Source organism: Ascaphus truei, chromosome 2, assembly GCF_040206685.1.
Source record: "Ascaphus truei isolate aAscTru1 chromosome 2, aAscTru1.hap1, whole genome shotgun sequence".
NCBI lineage: Eukaryota > Metazoa > Chordata > Amphibia > Anura > Ascaphidae > Ascaphus > Ascaphus truei.
The window spans coordinates 96,600,001-96,623,629 of record NC_134484.1 but is presented as its reverse complement, the minus strand read 5'-3'; the positions used below and the strand labels follow the sequence as shown (position 1 = coordinate 96,623,629).

General features: G+C 38.4%; 1 protein-coding gene across 2 annotated transcripts; it reads right to left on the bottom strand.

Moving 5' to 3' along the window:
- Positions 1 to 11,437: 11,437 nt before the first annotated feature.
- Positions 11,438 to 14,162, bottom strand: MSC (musculin). Of its 2 annotated transcripts, none has more exons than XM_075589026.1 (2): positions 13,469 to 14,162; positions 11,438 to 12,338 (listed from the first exon to the last, which is right to left on the bottom strand). In XM_075589026.1, coding segments are annotated over exons 1-2 (510 nt in total). In that variant the 5' UTR covers positions 13,978 to 14,162; the 3' UTR covers positions 11,438 to 12,337. The 2 variants fall into 2 exon arrangements, with proteins under 2 accessions (XP_075445141.1, XP_075445140.1); XM_075589025.1 differs by having other exon boundaries at positions 13,525 to 14,162.
- Positions 14,163 to 23,629: the final 9,467 nt, after the last annotated feature.

Here is a 23,629-nt window from a genome sequence, read left to right as displayed (position 1 = left end):
TCTTCCTGTTATTACACAGGTTATTTAGAATTTATATTAGCGTTAGGGACCCATGAATTGTGGTCTGCCGTGAAGTTGGCTCAGGGGCTTACAACAATTTTGGCAAAAAATGTCAAACTAAAAGACCATTTTACTTAATAGATATTTATACATATATATTTAGGCACTGTACCGTGTATGAGTTTCACTGGATGTGCTAAAAGTGAGCGTTGTCTGTGTTTTATGTTCTGTCTCTGGTTTTAAATAACTGTTCATATGTATCAATTGATAACTAAAACATGCTGATTTGTGTAATATAAGATTAACTCATTGTATTTTGTTTTCTCAGTAGCCTCTTCATGCATCTGAAGGCTGTCTTTACTTATAAGGCTGGCCGTTTAAACACATTAAGGGACAATTTTATTGGTTTCTGGTTGCTAGGCAACCCAATTTTGTGTATATATGTATAGCTGCGGTCTAGGTTCCATTATCCTTTGAAAAAGTCAGTGTACTGACGAATCGCGTCAGGATAGCAGCGACGTCACTACGTCATCACGCTGGGATGGAATGTTTGTGGCGAACCTCTGTCCCTGCTGCAAGGAGCCCCAGTGTTGTTTCCTGACGGTATTCAACCTGGATTGGATGGACTAACTACGAAGGACTTCACTGATTATTTCTGTCGCACACCACGAGGTCTTACTGATATTCATAATGCTTGTATTTCTATTCTGTTTGTGACTGAGCTTTTTTCCCTCTCCTCAATTTTTATTATTAAATTTGTACGTTTTTACGCTATGGGCTGTGCGCTTTCTCTCTTGTTGTTTTAGATTTTTTCTGGACGTGGTTCTCCATTTGAAAGCTGCCCCTAACCCATATAAGCGTAATCATCGGACTGGATCTTTCAAGGAGTGGATCAGTATACATTATACAAATTTTTATTTTTATATTCATTGATTTATGTTGTTATTTCTTTCAGCTAATAGAGTTATTTAATTTAATTTTATTATTGAACGCAACTTTGCTATTATCTTACTATTTCCATATCTAGTGGCGCTACTATTGTCTGTCTTAGATCACTATATATATATATATATATATATATATATATATATATATAACAATGAAAAGAAAAAGAAAAGTGTTCCAACTCAGCACTCAAGTATACTCAGAACAAATATCAAAGAAAATTATGATTTATTTAACAGCACAAATAATCATAACATAAACATAAAATACAAAAAATATTAAAACAAACCCTGACATCCTCCTGTGATAGAATATGTATCAGACAGGGGAAATCCCCTATGAAGATACTGATGGACCCTTAATACCCAAGGCAAGGGGAAAAAGCCTATAAGCACAAAATATATGTACAACAAGGGGTTAACAATAACCCCTTGAACCTACAAGGCCGGCCTCACCCCTAGTAAATATAAAACCACACAGCAAGCATAGAAAACACATGCACCAAATTGCCTAATACATGCTGATGTCAAATACATCTATTATATACATACACCGTAAATGCAGTTGGTATAATCAAGGCAAACAGGCACAGTACCAAAAAGAGACTGTTAGTATGGGATCAACAATGGTTAACAGTTCACATCAGTTACCATAGTCCATGAGACCATCCAATTTTGGGGGTTTCTGAGAGCTTGCTGGGTATCTGTGTGTCAGTTCCTAACACTACCTGCATTGAACATAATCCTAACAGAATAGGAGGACTCTCCCCTTCTGTTCATGCACCTGCAATGATGTACGGTAGTGATTATGTGATTTCTCAGGTGCAATTATTTTAGTACTTGGTACCCCCTACCCTCAGGCACTCAAAGGGCTAATGCTGAATAAAAGCATGCAATTTATAATTCTTTTTTCTAAATTCTATTTATCATGCCACATAAAGTCTACATAGTATCATTAGCACATATTTGTTAGATAAAATGAAAAGGTCTTTATTTGGACAGCTTGACAAACTCACAAAGGAATTGCAGGCTTTATGCTGCATGATAAATAGCATTTGATAATGAAGAATAATTATTTGGAATGTACAGTATTGCAGGATTGTATAACTCCAGAAAATTTTAAACCGAAGAACTAATTTACAACAAACTGAAATGTTGAATTCATCAATAGCACAAAGTACAGATGTCTCCAGTGATGATCCACTCTTTCCAGGTAACTACAGCATGGTGTATAGGGTCATGTTTATTAAACGGTACTTTGCTTTTCAAGTGAATGGGCTAGAAGGTTTCTTCTTGTGCTGGAAGGAGTCTTATGGAATTTCACCACTTGATAAATATGGACCATAGTTGCAATGTGGGCAGAGTATAATGAGATACAGTACATGCCAACATATACCATACATCACAAAACAATGAAGATGAAAACTCTACAAATGTACAGCAATTGTATATGTTGGGTGTTACAAAATCCTTTTTTTTGCTTAGGATTCTGGTGTGGCTAGAGGTCAATGATGATGTGTTGTTACCTGCCAAATAATTCTAGGTCCAAGTCAAATATGTTATAATAAAGCAGGCTTGTTATTTCTTCAAATCTTTTCCCAATGTACATTCTGTATGTTCTAAGGCTCACTGTTCCCGAAGCCACTTTTCATCTGCAGAATAGCCACAGCAGTGAAATCTCAATGCAATGCCTTGTCCATTCCTGAAAGGGACCACCAAGCTGCAGTTTCATGCAGCGACAGAGCGTAGCTGTAGCTCAGGGAGGTGGATACATATATTACCAAGTTGTAACAGACAAGTCAATGAGAATACAAAACCATACAGTAAATGCATCATCGCCATCCCTCTCCAGACTGTAAGTTACTTAGCAGGATTGCTATTATTCTAGCAAAGAGAAAATGAAGAACTTTTGGAATTTACTTTTTTTTTTTTAATTAAATCTTGGTCATGTAAAATGTAAGATTCAAAATTATTTACTTAGTATACAATTCATGGATGTATGTATTTATTGCACTCAATAATTATTTACTTAGAATACGCTTATACTGTATTCTATTATCTTGAGTAAAAAAGTATTGGAAAATTATATACTACAGAACAATTTCTTTCCACCATCATCTTTTTCTTATCAATATCCCTCCTCCTTCAAACATTCAACATTTATACCATTACTCAAAAACAGCAAACTTGACCCTACCTGTCTTTCTAACTAAAGACCTGTCTCCCTGCTGCCTTTTCCCTTCAAACTCCTTGAACTCCTTGAGTGTCTTGTATTCTCTAGTTTGCTCCATTTTCTCAACACCTATTCCCTCCTAGACCCTCTACAATCTGGCTTCCGCACTGCTCACTCCACTGAAACAGCCCTCATTAAAATAACTAATGACCTCCATGCTGCCAAAGACCGAGGTCATTACACTCTGTTCATACTACTTGACCTCTCGGCAGCATTTGACACCATGGACCATCCTCTTCTCCTTCATATTCTCCATACTCTTTGTATTCGTACAAAGCTCCTCCTACCTCTCCCATCATACTTTCAGTGTCTCTTTTGCTAACACCTCCTCTATCGATCTCTCTGTGGGGGTATCCCAGAGCTCTGTCCTGGGACCTCTTCTCTTTTCTCTGTACACACTTTCTCTGGGTGACCTAATCACATCTCTTGGGTTTAAATATCACCACTATGCTGACGACACACAAATTTACTTTTCGACCCCTGACCTTACACCTGCTGTACAGACCAAAGTTTCTGAATGTCTCTGTGTGATATCATACTGGATGGCCCTCCGCCGACTTAAACTTAACATGGCAAAAGCAGAGCTCCTTATACTATAGGGGTCCCACTCGACTCCTCTCTCACATTCTCCACTCACATTCAAAGCGTATCTAAAACCTGTCACTTTTTCCTCCGCAATATGACAAAGATGCGCCCTTTCCTCTGTTACTCGACTGCTAAAACTCTGACTCAGGCCCTCATTCTCTCCCGTCTTGATTACTGTAACCTCCTGCTGTCCGGCCTTCCTGCCTCTCACCTGTCTCCCCTACAATCTAGCCTTAACGCTGCTGCCAGAATCACTCTACTCGTTCCTAAATCTTTCTCAGCATCTCCCCTGCTGAAATCACTCTCCTGGCTTCCTATCAAATCTCGCATCTCACACTCAATTCTCATCCTCACTTTTAAAGCTTTACACACTTCTGCTCCTACTTACATCTCAGCACTAATTTCTCACTATGCAACATCCTGACTCATGCGTTCTGCTCAAGGAGTCTTCTCTCTACCCCTTTTGTATCAAAAGCCCTCTCCTGCCATAAACCTTTTTCACTGACTGCCCCACACCTCTGGAATGCCCTTCCCCTCAATATCCGACTAGCACCCTCTCTATCCACCTTTAAGACCCACCTCATGACACACTTTCTTAAAGGAGCATATGAGTTGCACCATGGCTAATACTATACACGATACATAAAGCTTGGCCCCCTGCAGACACACTTACCAGAATGCCCTCCTACTGTCTCTATACATTCTCCCTACCAATTAGATTGTAAGCTCTTCGGAGCAGGGACTCCTCTTCCACAAAGTTACTTTTATGTCTGAAGCACTTATTCCCATGATCTGTTATTTGTAGTTATTTGTTATTTATGCGATTGTCACGTGTATTACTACTGTGAAGCACTATGTACATTAATGGCGCTATATAAATAAAGACATTCATACATACATACAAGCTGTTTATTAGAATTTGTGATAAAGAATCACATTTTAAGGCACTTTGGGAATGGGGTGTTATGTCAGACCCAACAGAATCAGAAACCCCAGACAACCTCTGTCATTCAGAACAACAGCTCTAGCAGTGTGAGCTAAACCAACTAATGGCTAGAACCACTGTCACAGTATACTTAGTTTTGAACTCTACTGCTCATACCTGTAGAAAGCACTTTAGCCTCTTCAGGGATAGAGAACCATATCTAATAAGCAGACTTCTGCCATGAGACATCTTCTGGTGCAGGAAGACTCCTTAGAGTCTATTTAAAAAAAAAAATAGGCTGTAATGTATTCCACCCCCGAAGGTGCCTTAAGGAAGAACACTGCTTAGTAAATATGGCCCACTGTCTTTGTCCTTTATAATATTAGTAGTACTAACTCAATTCATAAACTAACTTTCGTATGGTAATTTCTCTCTGCCTCTACTTTATTTGCTGTGATTCACTTTGTTTTTACGTGTGTGCCAGAAAACATGTTTTATTTCATCTGTATTAGAATATGAAGACAGAGAAAGGCAATCCTTTAGATGAGGTGTACTCCTAATTACCCCAACTGGTTAAAATACCCCCTAGAGATGTGTAATGACTGGAAGAAAGTACCTTTTAATACATATATAATTAAAAAGAATGACAAAGAACATCCAAAGAGCTGCAAAATATAGTATACATTAAGTAATACAATGTATGTATGTATGTCTTTATTTATATAGCGCCATTAACATACATAGCGCTTCACAGCAGTAATACACGTAACAATCATATAAATAACAAATAATACAATTAACACATAATGGGAAGAAGTGCTTCAGACACAGTCAGATACCTAGGTGTGCTCTTTTTTCAGCACAGGCATGTCTCCATAATTTATTTGGAGGATGTTTTAGGGATATATATATACACAACTGGAGAGACTTATTAATTTAGAAAGCTCTCCTGATTGATCTCGCTCTGTCTCACTTTCTTTCTCACTCTCTCATTCATAATCAATCCAGAAACAGATTGCTCTGTCGAAAAACAATTCGGAAACATCAGTTGGCCTTTTTTAGACTGATCCGCAGACCAGGGGAACTGGACGATCCAAATCCACAGTAAAATACTAGTTGGCCAAAGACGTCCTACCAAATATACTGGTACCAATGGAAAAGCCTATAAGGGCACAGTGGGAGAGAGTAAACCAGATTGGCCAGGGTAAGGGAGAACGAATGTCTTAAAGATAGGTGGGTAAATAAAGGGAAAATGCTGCACACTGTCAAAAAAATTAATAAAGGATACAAATACCGGTGCTCCTGGTTCAGGACTCTCTGTGATAATCCAAAGTATTGTATTGTATTGTATGTCTTTATTTATATAGCGCCATAAATGTACATAGCGCTTCACAGTAGTAATACATGTGGTAATCATATAAATAACAGATAATATAAATAACAGGTCATGGGAATAAGTGCTTCAGACATACTGTAAAAGTAACATTAAGGAAGTGGAGTCCCTGCTCCGAGGAGCTTACAATCTAATTGGTAGGTAGGGAGAATGTACAGAGACAGTAGGAGGGAATTCTAGTAAGTGCGTCTGCAGGGGGCCAAGCTTTATGTATCATGTGTCCATGATTATCCAGTGCTATTCATATGCTTCTTTAAGCAGATGTGTCTTAAGGTGAGTCTTAAAGGTGGATAGCGAGGGGGCTAGTCGGGTATTGAGGGGAAGGGCATTCCAGAGGTGTGGGGCAGAAAGTGAGAAAGGTTTAAGGTGGGAGAGAGCTTTAGATACAAAGGGGGTAGAAAGAAGACATCCTTGAGAAGAACGCAAGAGTCGGGATTGTGCATAGTGAGAAATTAGGGCTGAGATGTAAGGAGGGGCAGAAGAATGTAAAGCTTTAAAAGTGAGCAGGAGAATTGAGTGTGAGATACGGGATTTGATCGGAAGCCAGGAGAGGGATTTCAGGAGGGGAGATGCGGAGACAGATTTAGGAAAGAGTAGAGTGATTCTGGCAGCAGCGTTTAGGATAGATTGTGGGGGAGACAGGTGAGAGGCAGGTAGGCCGGACAGCAGGAGGTTGCAGTAATCGAGACGTGAGAGAATGAGGGCCTGAGTCAGAGTTTTAGCAGTCGAGTAACAGAGGAAAGGGCGTATCTTTGTGATATTGCGGAGGAAAAAGCGACAAGTTTTAGAAACGTTTTGAGTATGAGAGGAGAATGAGAGAGAGGAATCAAGTGTAACCCCTAGGCAGCATGCTTGGGCTACTGGGTGAATGATCGTATTTCCAATAGCAATGTGGAAGGAGGTAGTAGGGCCAGGTTTGGGAGGAAGTATAACGAGCTCTGTTTTTGCCATGTTAAGTTTCAGTCGGTTTCTCAAAAGCAGAGCAAATTAATGTCATTCTGCTTTTGAGAAAAGCCAAGTGTGGCCAAAACGTCAAGTTATCTTGTTGGCAATAAATTAGTTTGTTTAGAAATCCGTGGAGCCCTGTTCCTTTAAAGATAACTGGGGAAATGATGTGAGGAGTAGAGGTAACTCTAGAAGTATACAGATTGGGTACAAGAGGTAAGCAAGGGGAGATAAATCAGAGGGAATAAGTGAGTTAATGTCAGAAGGCATAGAAGTAACATGACAGAGCAGATATATGCCGGACAGAGAGATTGGCTGAGCTGGTTAGCTGGGTAGGAGGGCTTGGGTTGTGATTGAGTGGGATCATGACAAACATAGACATTTGTCATATTAATTACTCAATGTATTAAGTTTAACTCAGAGTGCCATACATATTTTGAAGATCATGAAATAAAAGATTGATCTTTTTAATTATGTACAAATTGCTATAGAACTGATCACCTATTAACTAGGAAAATGCTATATTTTATACTGTATTGTGGGATGAGCGAGAAAACTTTGCTTTGATTTTGTGTGTATGGTCAGTTTTCTGTTATATCTGAAACATCACATGTCGGGTTCTAAATCAAATCAGCAGCTTTTAGCAAGAAACATTTCTCGCTATGCACCATCCCGACTCTTGTGGTCTGCTCAAGGATGTCTTCTCTCTACCCCCTTTGTATCTAAAGCCCTCTCCCACCTTAAACCTTTCTCACTGACTGCCCCACACCTCTGGAATGCCAGACTACCCTTCCCCTCAATACCTGACTAGCACCCTCTCTATCCACCTTTATGAACCACCTTACGACACACTTGATTAAAGAAGCATATGAGTAGCACTGTGGCTAATACTATACACGATATATAAAGCTTGGCACCCTGCAGACACACTTACCAGAATTCCCTCCTAATGTCTCTGTACGTACTCCATACCAATTAGATTGTCAGCTCTTCGTAGCAGGGACTCCTCTTCCTTAATGTTACTTTTATGTCTGATGCATTTATTCCCATGATCTGTTATTTGTAGTTATTTATATGATTGTCAAGTGTATTACTACTGTGAAGCACTATGTACATTAATGGCGCTATAAAAATAAAGACATACGTACAGTACATACAAACAAGAAACTAAATTATATAATCATATCCTCACAATACTGAATATGGCAAAATCATTATACGTTCTCTATCCGTCACCGAAACACAATAAGTTAAATACAATTTCTCATCCACCATTTCCTTATCACTGCCACCTAGATGTCAAAGTAACGTTATAGCTTGTTGTTGTACAGTGTTGTTTGTTACCATGGTTATCAATTTATTATTATTTGAAATATTTAATTTCCCTGAAACAGTTCAAATTGTCTGAAAATGTTGTGCAAGTTGCAAAATGGTACATGTAATGTTTTGTATCAAGAATCCAGTCAATGAGATGTACCGTTTAATTTTTTTATCACTTCAAAAAAACAGCAAATGAATTCCAAGATGGAGGCTGAACTGATTTGGTTGAAACTTCTGGTAGATCTAAGACAGGATGGCAGAAAGGTACCATCAAAATGTAATCAGAATTAGTTAAGGCATTTGGCCTGTGGAGAGAGAACAGACTAACAAAAGAACAGACAAAGAAAAAAACACACTTCCAAAGTGTCTATGATGTCTAGTTTATGTTTTTGCTTTGCTCACTTGCTCACCCAACAATTTACCTCCTCTGCTGAACTAAGAGATCTATAAACAAGACTGTAAATAAAAGTTTCACTTCATCAACTAAATGGTTACAGCAAATTCACTTAAATAATTTTCATCCTGCAGCTCTCCCTGATGCCTAGGTTGCTACAGTATAGTGCATCCTTGTTTATTGTTTGTACACAGTTTCACTCTGAACATTTCCCTTGAACTAAATTGAATTCAACACATTGAACGTGTTTGCGTAGATACTGTATATTCCATAAGCAAAAGAAGAAACCTGGACAATCAGGAGTAAACCTGGGTAAACATTCCTGATATTGAAAAAGACACTTGGTTGATTGAAATGTTGGTGTTTTATGTACTAAAAACCATATATAATTGTTTAGCTTCTTGTGTGTTTTTTTTCTATTCATATGTCTGGTCAGTCACCTTCATGTGGCACTATCATTAATGTACAGTACAATGTGCACTTGTGAATGTTTTTTTTAATGCTAAATGTAGCTTATCAATTTAGGTTGACAATTTGGATATGCCAATACACCTTATTAGTTTCAGCTGAAATCATGATGTAAAGGCACACATTATAATAGCACAGACAACTTTGGTGATAAAATCCCAATTTAACAAGATCTACTGTAAATCACTGTACTTTCCAGTATGAAATCAACACTTGTAATAGTTTAAGAAGTATAATAGTATAGTACGTGTTTCTACAGAATCCTGTACATATGATCCCCAAATAACAAATGCCTCAATGATGACACTGAAAGTATGTTAACAAATATCAATTCCTACAGATATTTTAGAAGAAGCACAAGGAGAGATAAAGGGGCATCCTTGATAGTGGGACTAAGCGTTTTCTTAACATAAGGTTCCTGTATCATGCCATGTCACAGTGCACCCGGGCATTTTGCTGAAGTCCGAGGAAGTAACCCTCGTTCTTTTAAATTTAAGGGAATTGATTGAATTACATGTAGACAAATGGGGGCGGGGGTGGTGGTGGGGGGGGGAGAGAGAGAGCTTGTTTTGTTAAATGTGGTATTTGAATGCTGTGGGTAAACCCTGATGAAGTGAGGTTTCCCTCATTAAGTCATCATTGGTGCAGCAGGTGCAGGGCACTGAGCTCCACAAGTTTACGGAGTCCACTGCAGAGGATGAGGTGGCAGGCTTTTTCAGGTGTTAAGGCTGCACCGATGGGCCCTGAAATATTCACCCACTGAGGCCCCCGTTTCACTAGTTTTGCCTGTGCTCTGGGCCATAATCATCAGGAGCGTAGGATGAAGAGGAAGGCAATCATTATTTATGTTGCTTTTGTTTTTATATGATGAAAAAAATACTGTATTATCTAAAGCTTTTAAAATATTTCTAGTTATTTAGGTGAAGTCGAAACATCTTAAATATGATTATAGTACAAAAGTAAGATAGATCAAATAAAAATGACTGGTTAGATAATTATATCTCTAACCTCAAAAATCTTTTTTAATCTTATTTGATAGCTATTTAGCTAAAATATATAGCAAGAATATGAATATATTATATACTATACTTAGCTACATGTCATATACACCAATTGATTGTTTTCAGTTCCTGTTTTTATTAGGAGAAGGTATTGATTTTTCTGTAAGACCCAAAATAAGAATGTGGATATCCCAACAGATATACAGTAGTAAACAGCACAGCTTGTGTTTCTTTTACAATTTGAATAGATGATAAAAGGTGCTTGGATTCTAGTCTCCCAAACTCCAGTAGAAACCAAACTTCAAAAGGCACATATGATATGGGACCATAATCTACAAAATGCAGCTACAGTTATTACGTTTGGATGTTAGTTGATGCCTAAAGATGCATGGACATCCTGGATTTTGGAGAATCCTTTGTTGAAGTATTTTGCCCTCAAAACATCAATGGCATATGTTAGGGAGGTGGTAAATGAAACAAAGTTTAGTCCATACAGTACATGTTTCCTCTTTTCTACAGTCAGGTTTGGAGTCTGGCGAACAATCTGTGTCAAATGTGAGACAGTTGATTAACAAGTTTATAACATTTTATTCAGCCAGAAGCAGAACATTAAAAATAAACATGTGGCAGGCTTTATTCTTACTATTTAGTGGGATACATTCTGCGCGAACACTGCTATGGAGTCGTATGGAAACTCTGTGACATTCTGTGTTCTAACAGGATACGTTGTGTTACTATAGCTGGCGGAACAACGAAGCCTGCAACATCTGTAAAATGCCTCGATGTCAAAGCACAGATTTATTTGCCTTGATATACAGATCCCTATATGTAATCATTGAAATTTGTTACAAAGCATCCGGCAATTTAAGGGCATATTTTTATTCTTGAAATATACGAACAGGAATAATCTGCTTAATTGTCAAGACTCGTTTGATTATCTTATCTTGTGGAAGTCAGCTACAGTAAATGCAATGAAAGAAATATGCAGTGGTAAGACTGTTTTATCCTTAACAAAACACCCTTGTCCCCTTTTCAAGGGAATCTGTTATTACATCATTAGTTTCTCACAATTGAGTTCTTATTTGGATTCTAGCACTACTCTTATCTAACTTGTTACAAATATTTTGATTTCAAGTTCTTCCTCTTGGATACATTTGTGGAATACTTTTAAGTCATAAAACTGTGAATTAACAGCTAGCAGTGATTTGAATATAACATAATGTACTCAGGAAGGGAGGCAAAAAGATAATTTAAAATCACATATAAATAATTCAGAAAACAGAATACCGTTTTTTTTAGTTTAATGGAGTTTATATAAAAATAAAGCATTCATTCCAGATAGAGTGAATTTTATCACTGACTGACACATACAGACCAGTTTACAAACTGCAGTAGTTCAATCAAATATACTTAGCTCACCACAGCTATGAAAAATATAGAAGTCTCTTCCAAAGTTTTAAATGTATAACAAAGATTATAAGATCTTTTTGCACAATATACAATTTACCATAACACTGATTGTAAATACAAGAACCAATCACTCAAAATATACTTTTCATCATACAGTATGTGTAATTTTTATGAAGAAATCCAAGGAGATAAAAAAAAATTAACAATTGTGATATCTAGAGTAATACCTATTCACACAAAGCTTGAAAAAATATATTATAAATCTATTTTCTGTTTCATGATTTATCTATAATACTGCTTTGAAAAATAACACTGGTGCTTAAAAAATGGCATTGAACATGTAGATTTTGGAACTGCTACAATATGCATACTGGAAACAGATCAGGAAAAACTAGAAATGATCAGTTTTACAGTATATTATTTCTCTAAATTTAATTATTTCATATATAAGTGCACTTTTATAGAATGATGTGGAATTTAAGTGTAGGATCACTCATATAATCATAAATACCATGATTTGTGGTTCTTCCAAAAGTGGCAGTTTTCTAGAGTTATTAATCCTGTGTTGCTTTTTAAGTGTCTCTTACATATAGACAAACACATAAAGGATCCAGCAGGCATGGAGTTAGTTTTCTAAGCTGTAGCCCCACACAATCTGTTGGCTCCAGTAACTTCTGTGGTATCACATTCTGGTCTTCCTGAAACCACAAATGGCCAAGTCTGAAAGGAAGAATTTGACAACATTATTGGAAAGCTGTATATATATATCACTTTTTATTGTAAAAATACATGATGGTTTCACTCAAATTTTGCATGTGCTATAGCATTTTACACCTTTTAATCTAATATATAACCACACATCCATGTAAAATGTAACAAAATGTAACATATATTGTAGGTAAGTTCGATCACAGCTATTACTATTGAATATAAAAGAAGATGGTTTAAAATAATGAGTTACTTTCTGCTACACACTAACAATTGCATCACAATACTTCCTAATATTAATTTTTAAGAAAAAGAATTAACAAAAGGTACAGCATATAACTCTTGGATTTTGAAATTACTTGTAAAAACAAACAAAAACTTTACATTATAGTGACTTCTGTTCCTTATAAGTTCCTCGTTCGCAGCACAATGAAAGCTCAATTGGTGTCACAATGCAATGGTGACAATTAGTAAATTGAAGAGTAAACGTGATATAAAAGTTTGTCTCTACTGTATGTACTTGAATTACAGCAGTGGAGAGTTCTTGATGTATTACTGCTCCTACACAATTTTACATGTATAATCAGATAAACGTTTAATAAACAAATATAAAAACTGCTCAAACATTACATGTAACTTAGCTTTGTCGACCAACATGGATCACATCTGAGCAAAACACGTATAAAGTCTTCTGAACACTGCACCCACTAGATGAAAGGTGATTTTTAACACTGTTTTGTATCAAAACCTGTGTAACAAACTTTCACAAGTTAGTCTATGCGGGGAAATGTTTTCTGTCCAGAGTTCTGGTATAATTGTTGCAAGCTATACACTTTCTATCGTATTAAACTAAAATACATGCAACTGTATTCCGATTGTATTTACAAAAATAACTGTATTCTGATTATATTTACAAAACTGCCTTACACATGCTGACAAGTACCCAGCCACCTTTACCAGGCTGCACACTCCAGTGGTGTCCCGTGATTTTTTAAGCTTGTAATGTTAGAAACATGTTGTGCCCCAGTGCGAGCAACGCTGCTGTTTCAGATGCATATCCTTCTGATCGGGTAAAATGTGTATTGATCACACTGATATCATGCATATAAAAACGATGCCTGCAACGCAGCATTGTCCATTACCATGTGGCAGCCCTTGAAGCCGACTGGTGCTGGCTGTATGGGAGCTTCATTCTTACCAGGTTGACTGGATGCACATAGCTATTCTCATATCTGTCCTCCTGTAGCAGCTGCCTGAGATGGGAAATGTAGCTGGATGCGAGCCTCAGGGTATCCAGTTTGGAGAGCTTGGTGTCAGGGGGAACCCACGGCAGGCTTGTCTTTAACCTGGAGAAGGCTTTGCTCAGCACCCTCATGCGAGCTCTCTCCCTGGCATTGGCCGCGTTTCTTTGCGATTGTTTGCACTCTTTGGAGGGCCTGGCTGTTTGCTTTTTGTCTGGACTCTGCTGGCTTCTGTAGCCCCGCTTCCTTTTGCCACTGGATGGCTCTGAGACTTCGTCTTCTTCTGAGTTGTCTGTGGAGTGGTCCAGCAGCAGCTCAGTGCCCCCTGTCCTCTTAGCTTTCGGGTACTGCAGCTCCAGCACCCTTAGCTCCAGCAGGTCCTCAGTGTCACTCATAGAGCCTGTTGACATGTCTCCTACAGTGTCCCCAGTCACAGGACCACAAGGCAATGCCCTCCCTTAGCCACACACCTTATCCACTTAAGGTACACATAGTTAAGATACGATATATGGAAGGAGAGCAGTCATCATTACTTAGTGTTGTACACACCCACCCTGCCGTCTCTCACCCGATCCGCTATTCCCTATTATTTCAATATTTATAGAGGGTCATTGGAGTAAAGCATCTATATAAAAGGGAGGAGGGTGGGAGTGGGTCAGTCTGGGGGTGGGAATGGCAGTGGGAGGGTGGAAGTGGGTCAGTCTGGGGGTGGGAATGGCAGTGGTAGGGTGGGAGAGGGTCAGTCTGGGGGGGGTGGGAATGGCAGTGGGAGGGTGGGAGAGGGTCAGTCTGGGGGGGGGGGTGGGAATGGCAGTGGAAGGGTGGGAGAGGGTCAGTCTGGGGGTGGGAATGGCAGTGGGAGGGGATTTCTGGGTTAGGTTTCCTCTGAGTTTTTTTCACATTCTTTCTGTTGCAGCGATATGTTTTAGTTAACCTGCTGAGAGCCGGTGCACACTACAGTGACACATTCTTACATTTTTACCCTGGCACTATTATAAATAACACATTACCCTACAGGGCTATGTGAATTATCTTTTACATATCCACTTTATCGCTACTTAATTTCACACTTCCAGTGTAATTGTTTATGAACTCACAATTTTGCAGATAGTGCAGTTTTAATTTTTTTTATTGCAATCTCATTGCATTTTAACTTTTGTATTTATTTATTAAGGAATGATTTGATTTAATAATCATTAGTAGTGTAACGTAATTTTATTTATGTATTTGTTCTAATTAACCTCATTAGACAATTAAAAGTGTTTTTATAAAGAGTCTGTAGTGCTTTATCATTGACCAAAAAAGATAAATGCTTTATATAACTACTTAACCTTAACAATGTTATTGAATGTCTCTGCACATGTTAACCTTCAAAGGCTGTAAATATGCTAGACTTTAAAAAATAACTTGAATAAGTGTGTGTGTATATATATATGTATATATGTATACAAACACACACACACACACACACACACACACACACACACACACACACACACACATATATAGTGTGCTCATTTGCATGTCATTTCGCAGAATCCCTTGCTGCATGGAAGCACTATATTCTCTAGGTGAAAATAGTGAAAGGCAGGGTTGCAGTCCTGTCAAAGTGATCTTTTTATTTTCTATATGCTATATGGTGGAGGTTTCTTGTTGCCTTTTCACCCACCATAACATAAAATGTGATGGTAAATCCTACAGCCTTGAAAATTGCAAAGCCAACCTCACATTGATAAGACCCATTACGGTTGAAACTTGTCTGTGAGTGGTTTCTCTGGCTTTGTATCTGATTACCATGCTATGTTTAATGCTAAGCATTAGCTTATAAGGGTTCCATATAAAAATGGATTTTGGGCAAAATGTGACACGGTGTGCTAATTTGCATTTCATTTCCCACACTCCATTGCTGCAGTGGAAGCACTGTATGCTAAGTGATAATGGTGAAAGGAATGTGCTCACAAGTGATATATATATATATATATATATATATATATATATATATATATTTGTATACATATATTTTTGTATATTGGTAAATGTGTTTCTCCTGACACTTTAATTTATTCAATAAATGCCTAACGCCTAAGCAAATATATATACTGTACACACACATACTGTATCCGTGAACTTCAGTTCAGAATTTTTGACTTTTAACAATGACAAAACAGTAACAAATTATAATTCCCGAAATAGTGCTCATAGAGATTGATTTAATGACTAGAGGTGTAAAAAGAACAACAACAAATTGCCCTAGAAAATAATAATTGTTACCTACAATCTTGCTCAGAAAATTATCAAACATATTTAGAAACTGAAGCACAAGGATCTAGACAAATATTTATTAAAATATATTTCATAAAAAAGCCAAAAGGAAACAAATATACAAACTGTATTCGATTGTGTACAGTATACTTAGATACATTAACAGGGTGTTATGTAAATAAACAAAAACGACACCACTAATCAAATCTGATTGTTGTTATATAACGTTTGAAGGTAACTCTTCAAAAAGGTTTAAAAGATTGAGAGACCTTTTTGATTTTGTGTAATACTTAAATAACACATTGTTAAAACAGTGCCTTCAGTTGTGACTTTATAAAATGGGACATTTTTGCTTGTTAGGATGGTCTGGTATCAAAATAATGATTTTATTTACTGTAATGTAAATTGAGACAGAAGAAAAACAATGGTAATTAGCAGTGGATTTGAATCCCTGATCTGGATACAATTAGTTTACTCTTTTATCTGATCTATGGAACAGGTGCAAAAAAAGTTGTGACTTGGGAACTGACTCCTAATGTTTTCATAAAAATTATCTCAGCCATCTCAGCCATCTCTAACACTTTAGGTATGTTGCTCACCCATATTTAAATCAGCTTTCTGCTTCTGTGTGACTACACTAGACTCATTAATTGCATTTTCCCATACTTAATGTTGATGGTTTTTTCTGCAATGTGTTGGGCATAAAGTACATGCTTGTGATTTTAAGAGTTCTGTCTCATACTATCTTTGCAGGAATTTAGGTGAATCGACGAATTTCACATTTGAACTTAAAACCTGACTGAGGTTTTTGGACTGTTGAAATATACAAATGAAGTATTCTTGCAACTGGATCTCTTGAACTCAAGTTGACTCTGGTAGTGCTGCTCAGAGTAACAGACTTTTCACAAACGTGGAGTCTTATTAGATTCACAAGATCTCATAGATTACACAGGCAGCGGGTATAAACAAAAAAAAGTACAGTAGACAGAAAAAGATTATCAATATATGCAAGAGGAAATCATAATATAAATGGCAATCTGTTTTACAAATACATGCATTATTTTATGTATCCTATTCCTCGACAATAAATTGGAATGCAATGCACTGGATAATACTTTTCTTTGAAACAAAGGTATAATAATAAGCTTTTTATTTAAAATAAATAAATAAGTGTACTAAATTCCAATAATGACTATAGGCCCTCATATGAATCTGTTTTCTTATAATTTTGTTTTTAAAAGGTGTAGTACTAAATATAGTTAAATTTGAATGAATAGCATGCGATGAACAGCATTCAAAAGCAAATTTCAATAATATCATTTTTTATTCAATTCTGCAAACAAATCTGCCCTCCATTATCATTAATTATGCTTTATTCAAAATGCTATTTAACATTCTTCATAAAGCTTGCAATTTATTGTCATTAACTTTCTATCACATTTTTTAGTTCAGAAGAGGGGTTCCAAATTTTTGCCAAAAAATGAATGTATTTTTTACCAAAATGTATTGTTACCTATTGTGTGGCGCCGTAAGTTGAAAAAATGGTTTCCGTCAAATATATTGGTGCAAACAAATAGGATGCGCATCATGCACAGATGTAGACGTTATATACTAAAAAAAAAAAATTGTATCTGCATGCCAAAGAAATAATTCAATCTGCGTGTAAATCATCCACCAAGTTGAACCAGGAATCAATGCCAATAACTCTGTTTATATTGTTAGTGCAGAATGAAGTTGCTATGGATCAACCAAAAATTGTAATAATCAGTTATTCAGCAAGTTAATTTCATTAATTAACTATGCTTAATATGCTTTACGGCACTTAATGACCTTCATACATACAACATATATTTTATAAAGCTTTGGAGTACTTTTAAGCACTAGCATTTTTACTCACTAGAAAATGTTGAATATAGTCTTAATACATATGTCCTTCAGACTTCCAAATATAATATGATCTGTAGCCTGCCAAATGGTAAATCACCTGTCGGTAGGTGGAATTGGAATGTAAACAAATAGCAGGTAATTAAATCCTCCAAAATACAACAGAATGCTCAGTTTGGTAAACTCACCCAATAGATCGTAATTTACTAACTTTATTCTTTCTACAGAAATGCACGAGAGAGGTACTTCTCCCCGCAGACAGAGAGAGTAATGTGCACTCTCTAGGCCAGGGACGCGCATCTATTCCCCCTGAGCCCCCTGCCGGCTCTCCCACCCCTCCTCGTGTCCCCCCCTCCTTACCTTGGCTCCGGTGTTCTGACATCACAGTTTGACCACCCCTGCTCTAGACTATCTAATTGGAGAATTAGCTCAGAGTAAGTACACATCTCTATCTGGAGAGTATTTTTAGGGGAGAAATTGGGTGATCCTCTTTATGGTAAATAGTAGTTGTTATTTAAAACCAGAGACTGAACATGAAACACAGACAGAGCTCAGTGCTACATCCATTGACACAAATACACGGTACAATGCCTATATACAGTATATATATATATATATATATATATATATATATATATATATATATATATATATATAAAAAAAATCACCAAAAAATCTACTCGCCGAACAAAAAAAATCTACTCGCCACCTAGTACCACACGTGTGCTGCTTGGGCCAATAGGAGCTCGCCACGATGTTAAATCCACTCGCCCGGGGCGTGCAAATGTATAGGTTTGTCGAACACTGTATATATATATATATATATATATAACAAATGGGGCAGCCGGCACTTCAATACCATAAACAGTTTGCGGTGCATGTCCTATACCAATAGTAAGAGAAAAATAATCCACTCCAGCAGGAGCAGACACGAGACAGCACTCAAAGTTAAGTAAGAAAACTTGTATTCAAAAATAAACACAGCACAAATATGACCAACGTTTCGGTCCTCGTTGGACCTTCCTCAGGGTGGTGCTTGAGACTAATGGCCAGTGGATCCCTTAAATACGCCCATACCCCCACCAAAATGACTCAACCATAGTAGCTGATTGGCCGTGCATCAAGTCCCATGATCAGACCCAAAGTCGCTGATGTCGCACTATGCCCGTCATCAGCACAGCTGCATGATCCACAGGGATCAGAGTTGTGTATGCAGTACCATCAGGCCGCCACTGAGTTGTGTGTGCAGTACCATCAGGCCACCACTGCGAGGGAAGAAAGTGTCCTCTGTAATCATGGTGCCATGCTGCTGGAGACCTTGACGCCGTGGTCCATCGAAGAGGACTCAACGGCTTAGCTATACACACATGCGCGGCCCAATCACCACATAAGTAGACACCGCGGCATCTCACACAGTGGGAGATACGCGATCGATCCCTCACATCGTGGCAATCATGATGGTGGATATAGTATCTAAGTGCACATCCATGGGAACACTCATATAGAGATAAGGTGCAGTAATAACCAGGACATCAGGGGAATCCCCATGGGTACTATGAAATAACAGAAAGTGAGAAACAAACGTGAAAAAAAGGATAAGGAGAAATAAAAGCATAGCAGAATTCCTTATCGCTGCAGGCATTAATAAAAAGAACATTATTACAACACTATATGATCATCAGGCCACTGGATATACAAAATGGCTACAAGGACCCTGAGTTAATCAAAACCAGGGGAAGAAAATGGCAACAAAAAGCTATGTATACATGGTAAAACACTGACAGTGAAAAACACATTAATAACAGGAGGAAGAGAGGGAGGGAAGGAAAGGCGAGAACATGGAGGGGGAGGGAAGGACAAGTCAAGTAGAGAAGGAATGAGGAAGGAGGGAAGTAGGATATCGGGAAAGAAACACATACAGCCAAGGGCAATCAGCCAGCCCAAATAAGTAACACACTGTTATTAAAGAAAGCACCCAAGCTTGAAATCCTCATTGAGACCCTTTGGGGCCATTGCATTGAGCTCAAGAATGAGTCTTGCTTCCAGCTGTAATAAGAGTCTTCCCCTATCACACCCCTTGGTGACACACGAGCTTGCATGATGGGCATGCATCTCATTGTCGCAAGGTTGTGTTTGAATTTCTTAAAATGTTTTGCAACCGGTTGTAGTTTTTGGTCATCACTGTCACCCACTTCTGATAATGCCTTCCTGATGGGCGATCTATGGAGACAGATCCTCTCCTTCAACATCCGAGTGGTCTTGCCCACGTAGTACATACCACAAGGGCAGCGAATAAAATAAACCACAAAGCGACTCTCACAATTCATGAAGTCCTTTATCTTGATAGCCTTGCCACTGTGTGGGTGCGCATAATGTTTGCCCAAGATCGGCAATTAGTGCACTCATGACATTTGTAGACTCCTGGGGTCCTGGTAAGCCAAGTGGTACTATTAGCGTATTTCGTCATAGGGTCTGACTGCAGGAGGGAATCACCAATATTTCGTCCTCGTCTATAACAGAACAATGGGGGTTTGTTGAAGTGCGCACCAATCTTTTTGTCATTGGCGAGTATATGCCAGTGACTTTGCACACTTGATTTGATCAGTCCCGAGGCTGTGCTATAAGTGCTAGCAACATGAAACCTTTCTGTATCCTGTGATTTAATAGTAGATGTGAGCAACTGCGAAGTATATTAAACTGGAACTTCTTTATTCTCACTTCAGCACAGTCTAACATGGGCTCCTGTCCAGTACAGCTCACACATAGGTCTGCAACCTTTGGGTGGTCCCTGGACCTACACTCCAGGTCAAGGGCCCCTGAAGCAGTCCTTACTCTTTCTTGACCTTATAGTAAGGCCAGAGGAATGGTATCACTCACTCAAGGGGAAGAGGAACAGAGGGTGCTAATGCACAGACACCTCTGTGTGTACCAGCCTCTCTCAAGTGGGGAGAGGCACTAAATAAATTTAGGAAGTGCAACACCCTTAGTACAAAGGGGGCAGGTACAAGGTCTGAGCCCAGGATTGGGCAGAACACAGGCCTAGTCCCACCTCTTCTGTCACTCATGGGAGCTGCTTCTGTGGGGAAACCCCAGGATTGGTCCTGTCACTGCTTGCACTGTTACCAGAGCTTACATGACAGGGAAGACAGACTGGAAGCCAAAGCAGGCATGGCTATAAATGTATTGAATGGAAATGACTATAATTATTGGGTGACTATACCCAACAGTGAATTCTGAACAGTAGTTTGTTACTGGTAATGAAAATAGATATAATGACATGCTGGTCCACATTGACCTTCTGGCTTCAGTTTAAGGAGAAGGTTGCAATTATTTTCTTATTTTATTTAGTTTCTGAATTTAGGTACAAATCCTGTCCAATAGCACAAGAAAAATGCGCACATAATTTTACCCCAAAAATTATGATATTTATATTATGTTTACAGATTCAATATTTATATTTTGCCTATTAGGGAACATTATACTATAATAGATATACTGTATGTGTAAGCATTTTATAACTTGTCAATTAGTAAAGCATCTTTGAGTAGGTGGGAGGGGGCTTAAACTAGAAGAATCCTACAAGCTTAAATGACATCTTAAGTTTTTATTGACCAGCAGAGAGGGCTGTGGCATGCATCAGCACTGCTTGTACTACCAAAAAAGCAAGGTAGATATTAAGTTGTTTACATGGAAACCTTTATGTGGAGCAGTTGGTTGATAAAGAGTACTGGTGCCTGAAAGATACTCTTTAAATAACATGTACAATAGACATGTACAGTGTGTCTGAAAGAATCTTTACAAGAATAAACGTAATAAATGCATTGCTTTTTTATATATTACTGTGCCCGCGGAAATCGGACAGGTGTGTTTTGTCAGATTTAATCCTATTTGTATCTTTCTTTGTTTACAAAGGATGCCCAAGAAGAGTAACCAAAGCCTTGAAACTTCATGTTCACAACATACATACATACATACTAGTCAATAATTTCAATTTTTTTAATTGATTTGTATTTGATGGTATTGCTCTATTATGTATATGTTGAAAGAGAGAATCTCTCTTTCTTTCTCCCTCCATGGGCTCTGTGTATCAATAGCAAAATGTAGGCACAGCATCATTATTTTATCGCAACTCGAAATATACCGTCCCCAGGCAACGTCTATGTATCAATCTTAGTTGCACCTTTTTCAGGTATATTTGTGTCGGTCTGCACTGGGATGAGGGATTTATGGTGCGAATCAAAGAAGCTTAGAGCAGAGCTGCATTTGCATGTTTGAGCAGGTCTATGGAGCACATGCATTAAGTGCCGGTATGGTTTATTGCACCTGTTCCGGTGTTAACACCCATTTAAGTAAATGTGCATTAATGCTGGAACAGTTGAGATAACCCATATCGCTTGATAGATCGGAGTGCCATCCATGATGACTTGTATACCCAGAAAAGTCCATTAAATTTAGTGCTGGGACATAACATTACGTTTGTAATACCCTTTCCCCCCCTTTACGGAAGATCTGCCAGGTACGAGGAGTCTGGTGCTGTGTAGCTCACCTGTTGTAGGCCATGAAGCCTGAGTTTCCACGATGTTAGTGGGAATAGCAATGGGGCATATCGGTACTTCTTCGGTGCAGCGCCTCCATCCTCATATAGTTGCCGGAGGCAGATAATATTCCTGCAGGAATCCTTTTTTTCCAGTAATGGACACAGAGACGTGGAACCATTCATCATTTATTTGGCGAGTCAGGACCCGATTCCATCTCTTGCAAGAGAGTTACTTCTCACATGACCATCATATTATATCTTCCCTCGCATCTTGCATCACCGTCAATCCCTGAATAGGCTCATCAAAGGCTTGAGGCCCTTGAGGCTAGTCTCCACCCCCTTATGCCTCACTCACTAGGGAACAGGCTACATCCTGGAATAGTTCTCCTCTACATTTGGGTTAGGAGCCTCTTATATACCTAGGGAGGGGTTAGTGAACCTGCCCAAAACTGGGTAGGTGTTAGAGGAGGTCCTGGTGTCACACCATACAATGTGTGACCCTTTACCACTCCCCCCCCCCCCACCCGGGCATGACGCTCCCAACTGCCATCCAGCCTGCACCTGGCAATGTAACTATAGATGCGTAATGCTAAAGACCAAATACAGAGCAATGATAATATGCATATGAATGAATACTTATGATTGAAGACAGGTACTGGGTGTAAAGTCCTGGATGGTAAACCCACAACTCATTAGTGAGAATATATACACAATTTGTCCAGAGACCATAATAATTAATTCACCCTAGATTGTACCAAATGTCCTTAAGTTCACAACGGAAAAACATGTAGCAAGCAAAGACTCACTGGTATGCTGCAGTGTCCATGTGTATCCGGATTCCAAGGGTTCTTAGTGTGCCTCCGTCAGGATAAAGCAGGCTGCAAAAAACAGGAAAAAGTGGCAGAGCACAACAAAAAGTATCCAAAAATGAAGAGCAAAGTGCGTTATCCATAAAAAAAAAAAATTTATTGGTCATTGTGGAAAAAAGTAGTAAGGCTTTGCCCTACCAACGTTTCACGCTTCAAAGAGCGCTTTGTCAAGGTATATACCTTGGATTCATTTTTGGATACTTTTTGTTGTGTGTCACGGTAGACCAGGTCTTACCAACAAATAATACCGGGTTTCTGGACTGAGCAGTACAAGGCGAGTAAAATAAATTGCAATTTATTTCCTTTTAAGACAAACACACAATACTTCACAATTACAGTCAATATACACTTACTGGGATGGGGAAACAAAATAAAATGTCCACGGAATTAAACAACGTCTCTGGGCACCCCTGCACGCATGCAAGTGGGTGCGTGATGTGAGCCATGTGACAGTTCTTGACTAGGGGCGCAACTTGCCAGCCCTATATCTCCACCAAAAGGAAGTCTTTC

Coding starts and splice junctions, on each gene's coding strand:
- MSC (XM_075589025.1), bottom strand. CDS start 13,977: ATGTCAACAGGCTCTATGAGTGACACTGAGGACCTGCTGGAGCTAAGG. Junction 12,339..13,524: donor ATGTGCATCCAGTCAACCTG/GTAAGAATGAAG, acceptor TCTTCCTTTCAG/ACTTGGCCATTTGTGGTTTC.